Source organism: Anomalospiza imberbis, chromosome 4, assembly GCF_031753505.1.
Source record: "Anomalospiza imberbis isolate Cuckoo-Finch-1a 21T00152 chromosome 4, ASM3175350v1, whole genome shotgun sequence".
In the NCBI taxonomy this organism is placed as follows: domain Eukaryota; kingdom Metazoa; phylum Chordata; class Aves; order Passeriformes; family Viduidae; genus Anomalospiza; species Anomalospiza imberbis.
In genome coordinates, this window is record NC_089684.1 from 29,741,843 (window position 1) to 29,749,189 (window position 7,347).

Below are 7,347 nucleotides of genomic sequence, written 5' to 3' on the forward strand. Positions count from 1 at the left end.
GTTTCAAGGCTAAATCAGAATTTTGGAGCTTCAGGCTGTTTTCATGCCTGCTGCTCAGCCTGTGCCTGCTTCTAGCAATTGTACATCCCTTTATCTTTGTATCAACTGAGTCAATTGTGTAGGTCTTGAAAAGAGGCTGGAAGTGCTGCTCACTTTCCTGTGCAGCTGAGACTTTCAGAGATTGAATAATCTATTTTATTCAGATGGGTTTTAATCTACAAGCTTGTTTACCAAGCTTGACTTTGAATTTAAGAGTAACTGGTTTTCATTTAGGTAATTCAACTTAGGTTTTATGGGATGTCTTCTGAGTAAAAGAAAATGTCATGATTTACAGGCACTAAAGGTGACAGAGCTAAATTGCTCTGCCTTACACCAGTGAAAGGGCACAAGGCAACAGATAAGAAATCTTTCTCCTGTGAAAGTGGTCACAAAGGATCAGAGATTTCTCAAAAAGACTGAAATCTCCATTCTTGGGCTATTCAAATTCCACATGAACCGGGTCCCAGACAGTCTGTTGTAGATGACCTATGTTAAATAGAGGCATTGGACCAGATTATCTCCAGAGGTCTCTTCCAGCTCAGTCCTCTGCTGTTTGGAGCAGGCCCTAACCATTCCCTCTGTAAGCATCTATGTGAGGTTGAAAGCTCATCATTTTGCTACAGTTAAAATTTTTTTGTTCAGCAGTGCAAGAAAAAGAAAAGGACTCAGAAATGCTGTCCTTTTTTGTAGAAACTCATAATAATTTCTTGTTCTGAGTTATAAAATGTGTTGAGGAACTCTAGGCTTTATAGTTTTACCTGTAAAAATAGTCTGATTTGGTAAGATTCTGTACTTGCATGAAAAAGCACTGTTGTGATTTGCCACAGCCTGATTCATGACACATTTAACTGGTCTTCAGTTTTAAACTTGCATGTTTTCAGTATCTTTTTAACTGACAGTCCTGTTAAAATATGTGCATAAAAGCAGGTGCAACACTTGATTTGATACAAGTGGCTTTTTATGCGCATGACTTTTAAATGTCAACCTCAGCTAAAACCATACCAGCAAAGATTTGTGTGGAGTTGATGCCATTTTTACCTGACAATTCCCCTCATGGACTTAAATTTCCTTTAATACTGGCTTGCAGCTTGCTTAACTTGATCTATCGCTAGGCTTTAACTGCAGAGTTTAAAACTAGAGATGGGTCTTTTGCTTCACTCTCAATATGTGTAGGTATTAGAGATACTTTAAATTGTTTCTTTTTGAGTGCTAGCAGGAGATGGTGTGTTGTAACAATGATTTTTGTCCTGAAGAGGATGAGTTGAGGAGGCTTAGTTTAGTTTACAGAAGCATCAAGTATACACAGGTTTGCTGTGGTGTTGAATTTAAAATACATTGGAATTCCATTAACTTCAAAATAGAAGTCACTCTGGCATCTGCTATGTGCCACTATTACTGGACGAGCACAACAGTGATGTTCCCATATCCTATAGATAGTTTTCCTTCTGTTCTGCTATGGTTTGAGAACAGTACAGTCAGAGAAATGAATGCTTTTAAGAGTCTGCAATTGTGTGCCTACTGCATGTGATGCTGAGTGCAAGTCAAGTATTTGTGTTGTTTTTAAATAACTGAGGAAGGACAAGGTGATACTTGTATATCTCTAATGCTTCTCCTAGTGAGGTGGGGTGTAGGTTAAGGTTTGTATTTTTAACAGACTTGGTAAAATAATGCAATAAAGAAGTATAAATAATTAATTGAATATGCTTTCTGTTAAGGAGCCAAGCTATTTGCAAGAATGCTAGTGTTGAGGGTTGAATTTGATTCTTAGCTTGGCACTTAGAACACAGCATGGGGCTGTCCATTTTTGCATCAATGCCTCTTGCTATGAGCTCTGCTTTGGCAGAGAACTTTTAATTAATATAATGGTAATTGTAATTAATATAAACAATGTCTGACCATAGAAGGGTTCAGTTAAAGCTGTTCTGGCAGCACTGACACACAATTATCTGTTTCTCTTAGTTCATGTTGTGACTTCATAGAATTCTTAAGGCTGGAAAAGGCCTCCAGGATCAAGCACAACCTTTGACCAAAAACCACCCCACCAACTAAACCACAGCACTGAGTGCCATATTCAGTTGTTTCTCAAAACACTCCATCGCTCCCTAGTCAGCCCATTCCAATGCCCAATCACCCTTTCAGTGAAAAAATTCTTCCTGATGTCCAACCTGACCCTCCCCTGGTCCAGCTTCAGACCATTTCCTCTCATTCTGTTGCTGGTTGCCTTGGAGAAGGTGCCAACCCCCACCTTTCTACAACCTCCTTTCAGGCAGTTGTAGAGAGTGATAAGGTGTCCCCTGAGCTTCCTCTTCTCCAGGCTAAACAACCCCAGCCCACTGAGCTTCTCCTACCAGGGCTGTCCTCTAGATCTTTTCCCAAGTCCATTGCCCTTCTCTGGTTTTGCTCCATCGTGGGCCCTTAAGAATCTCTCTGTCTTCAAAGTGTTATTTTTAAGCTTGTTGCCTTTGGTATTAAATCACTATGTTAAAGCTGAGTATTTGGGAACATGCAAGATAAAGCATGATGCCAAAAGCACTCTTCAGCACTTACTTTTTAGAAGTCAGTAGACAGCTTTTTTTGGGAAATAAATGAGCTTTACTTTTCCTAGGAAAGCAGCAGAAAGTTGTCACAGACCTTGCTATAAACAGTGGGAGAGGTATATGTACACAGCCAAGTTATCATGATTTAAATTAAAAAATCTTGTAGAATGATTTATAAACATTAAGAGGAACGCAGGACATGCAGAATTTTATTTTGAAATAAACAGGAGTTAATATCTTCAGAAAAACTTAATTCCTAATTATGAATAACTTCTGCATTGACCCCAAATTATAAACAGAAAGTGTGCACGTAAGAAAGCTGACTTTATGGCATGAGAGAGGTGGAACAAAATGCAAGTTAGGCAGGGCTAAGAGGAGAAACTTGGAACCAGCTGAGCATATTTACTGCTGTTTTGTTTGTTACAGCTACCTCATTCTGTTACTAATAGTCTTCAAGGTATCTGATCTGATGTTTCCAGTACCACAGATGTTGGGAGGAAACATGCAGCTGATGAAGGCCTGGACTTGTGCAGAAACTCCCCACAAAAGCAAACTGCAGAAAGCATCATGCTGTGTTTCAAAGGGTGGGATCTGGATTAACTTTCTGAAGGTTGACATTAAGTGTTTGTAGCTCCGTAAGATGAGACATAAAGTGAAACTGGATCCCAGCTGTTGCAGCTGGTCTGTGTATTCCTAGGGCCTGCATAATAAAACCCACAAGGACTGGCAGTTGAAGGAGCTGGAAGAATGGTTCAAATGAAATTTAGAATTACAAAGTTCCCCAGTAAGCAGAACCATTGCATTTTTTTCACTAAATGCAACAATGACAGTTGTACTTAATGGGTTATAAAGGTATGTGTCTCTATAGCATAACTCCCATTTTACTGGTCTTTTGCTAGAGTGATATTTGAACTTTGTGATGGATACAGAAGTTTCTGGCATTGGCTGAAATTAATTATTCTTTTAGCCTTCTCATTTACCCATTGTTTTTGATACAGAAGATAATGTGTCTTTTGAGCTGATTATTTAAAAAAAGGCACTGAGAAAAATTGATAAATGCCTCTTTGTTTTTCTTAATCCATGATTGCAGAGCTGGTATTTACCATTATATTGCATCATTAGGATGAACATGGAATAATGCTAAGGTGGAAAGAAAACTTTGCAGACGTTTTTGGATCTGATATTACAGTCTCTTAGGTCAGTAATGACCGAGAAGCCTTTTCATGTTATGAAGGCTTGTTTAGCAGCTTGTACCAGGCACAGGTGAAGATGTCAGAGGAGGTCTTTCAACTTTTTGTGGGCAAAATAACCAGAGCTTGCCTGAAGTGATACAACAAAGCAGACAGGAATTTGCTCCTTCTGTCAAGTAATTCTTCCCAAGCTGCTGTTATGGAACATGTTTGTATTTCCACGCCTTCCTCTGTAAGATAAGGTTAGTATCTTGCACATCAGCTCTCTTTTGGGATTAAAACGGGAGAGTTAAGGACACACTGAGCCAGGGCTCACTGGTGCAATGTGTGAGCAGCTGCCTGCTTTGAGTGACAGAAAATAAACAGGGCTTGTGTTAACAAACCAAACACATGCAGGTGCTCCAAAATTCATGGTGCCATGGGTGATGGATTTCAAGGGGATGGAGAGGACTCTTAGGATTACAAGGAGACTAAATATATATTTTTTTTGAGATATTAAAAAAAAAAAAAACCTTGAGAAATGAGACCTGTGTACTGCTTAATGTGATGTACTCTCCCAGGAACATATTTCTCATTTTAGGAAGCTGTACTAATATATGAGTTTGGCATCTGTAGTTCTAGATTGATTTTAAGGCTGTAAAATTCACAAACACAACTTAATCCAGGCCCAGCTCTTAATCAGTTTCTGTTGTTTTAAGTTTCTTGCATAAGATTCAGTCAATTGAATGCCCAGGAAAATCAACAGTTCTGCATACAGCTATTTGCTCATTAAATGTACTACTCAGTGGCCAGGGTTTTGTCTGTTTTTTTGGGGGCTGATATTTTAGCCCTGATGTACTGTAAGGAATAAAAAGTCAGGTTCCAGTAGTTCTAGCAGAGGACTTGTAGTAAGGCCTGCTTCATTCTGGGCTGCAGTGCAGGTGTTACCATGGTAACTTCTTAAATATAAACGTACTATGTGGGTGTGATGCCTATTGATTTTTGCCTTTTTTTTGTTTTATATATTCTCTGCATTCTTTACACATATATTTGTAACTCTGTAGTCTATATATTTTTTTAATTTATTTTTTCCCCAGGACTCCCCAGATCTACTCAGGACCCCCCAAAATCCATCCAGGACCCCTTGACCCCCCTCCTCCACAAGATGCTCCAACCACAAATTCCAATATTTATAAAAAGTTTGGGAAAGTGACACTGGGGGAGAATCCTTGGGAATTTGGGGGTCGCAAGGTGGGATTTGGGGATCCCAGTGGGGCTGGGGGAATGGAGACCCCATTGTTGTTCCCCTTGACCTTGAGAAACTCAGCCATGCTGGAGAAATATTTTTGGTTGGCCTCAGCCACTTTCTTCCTGGCTGCCTGTACGTTCATGATCTCCAGCTCCTGCAGGGAGGTGAAGGCTACGCTCGAGGCCGTGCCCGAGCTGTGGTCCCGGACTGTGGATTTGCCCCTGGGGATGACACTCTGCTTCTGCAGGGTCCTCTGCAGGGTTTTCCTGATCCAGGCCTTGGTGGCCGCATTGACCTGGGTCTGGTGCACGCAGCCACTGCTGGCCTTGCCTAGGTGGCTGCGTGAACCCAAGGTCCTCCTGGTGGGCGTCCTCCTCGATCTCCCCAGAGCTCATCCTGTTGGCCTGTTTGCGCATCTCGGTCAGCCCCAGGCGTTCCTTCATCTTCTGGTACCACCGGCCCTTCCTCTTCTCCCTCAGCCTGTCCAGCAGCGCTGGCAGTGGCTTCATGGGGCCGGGCTCCTGCCACTTGTCAAACTTGCACTCTATCTTCTCCTTCAGCTTGTAGTCCCCCTTCCCGTCCTGGCTCTCATGGAAGCTGTCCCCTCTGGCTGCCAGTGTGCGCTTGGCCACCACAAGCCACATCGCTTTCCTCCTCAAATCTGGCAGAAGGGCAGGATGATATCGCTGTGGTGGGAGAAGCCAGTGTGGGGCAGGACAGAGGTGGAGAAGAAGCCAGAGAGTGCCGGATGCTGGGCCCCCAGCAGGAGGATGTTTCAGGCTGGCAGCTTGGACAGCGGGGTCAGGCCCCCTGCCACCCACCATGATCTTGACAGCTGTGGAGGCCCCGAGGATGAGGGAGAAGTTGGGGGTGTGATGAAGGACACGTGGACTCCATGTACTCATAGATGCACAGCTTGGCCCCGCTCAGTGCCAGTGCCATGTCACACATGTCCTCAAAACTGCCCAGCTCCTCCTCCGAGAGCTGCTGTCTCTGGGTGGTGGAGGCCACCATGCTGACCACTGTGATGGTGGTATTAGTCAAGATCTGCTGCATGTTCTTGTTGTTCTTGCATTTATCCAGGGAATTCCCCAATTCCTTGACAGTTTGGACGTAATCCAGGGTGTTGGGCATCGGTGACTCCAGTTCCAGGAGCCATTTGGAATATTTGTCTGGGCTATGTGTGGATGAAATGATTTCACATTCTGGCCAGAAAAAGTAATGCCTTGTTTCTCTAACACTAAAAATATTGTTGGAGGGCTTTTGATTTTCCCGCCGTTTCGGTGACACTAGGAAGGTACAGTCTTCCCGAACTGCCTACCACATGTTTCCTCCTTGAACCTGTTATTTTACCCCAAAGTTCAGAAGTTCAGGCTTGTGTAGACCCTTGACTGTTTCAGGAGCCAAGCTGTCCGGGCTCTGCAACAAACCTGTTGCTCAAAATTAGTAGAGACCCATTAGTTAGTTAAGACCCATTTCGAAGCCATAAACACCCACATCTTCACTCATCAAATTGTTTGTAAAGACATTAGCTTTCCTCTCACTTCTGACTGCATCACCCCTTGTGCTACTAATTGGTGTTTTTTGACAATTATGCTAATTTACTAAACTTGTAAAACTGTGTGTACCATTGTGAGGGGGGGACTTTTGTGGACATTTGTCCATAACTGCCTCTGGATGCTTTCAATGAAGACCAGCTTCTATATTACCTCCTATACTAATATTACCTTGAAAATGTGTGTTGTTTCATTTCTGGATTGAAAAAAGCATCAGGTGCAGAAACTTTCCCAGGAGAGATCTGGGAAACGCTTGGTTCTGTCCATTTGAGATACAGGCTCTGAGAGATATGACAGCTGGGCATCTTACTGAAAACCAGTGGAATTAGGAGCTAAATGAGCTTCTGGAAAGTTAATCCATTAATAACACGTTTTCTGAGTAGTTAATGCAAGTGGATTAAATAATATGTGTGAGGGTGGCATGATTGGCCCTTAACTAAAATAGCAGTGAGGAAGGGCAGTATTTATAGCCATGATCTGAGGGTTTCATTGTCCAATTGCCTCTGTATTCCAAATTATTCCTTGAAGACGTTCTGAAGACAGCTGTTGAGGGAAGGATGAATGTTTCCAAACCTGTGCTATGCAAGAGATTCATGGGCTGCCTCAGCTGACTTCCAGTTAGTTCTCACCATGGTCTCAAGCAGACTTGGCACAGGAAATGGGTAGCTGATGGAAAAGGCAGCACATCTGTCTTCTGCTGACTTTAACCCTTGAAGCTGTTTGTTTTTGGTGGAATATGAGACCCCTGGCACATCAAATCTGTGTTTGCTTTCCCAGAATACAGGAAAGCTGTCTCC

General features: G+C 42.7%; 1 protein-coding gene across 1 annotated transcript; it reads right to left on the bottom strand.

The window, feature by feature from the left end:
- Positions 1-4,909: 4,909 nt before the first annotated feature.
- PRPF31 (pre-mRNA processing factor 31) lies at positions 4,910-6,320 on the bottom strand. The gene is given in 6 exon segments (XM_068189190.1): positions 4,910-5,335; positions 5,337-5,670; positions 5,673-5,814; positions 5,816-5,881; positions 5,883-6,171; positions 6,316-6,320. Coding segments are annotated over 6 exon segments (1,236 nt in total). The 3' UTR covers positions 4,910-4,935.
- Positions 6,321-7,347: the final 1,027 nt, after the last annotated feature.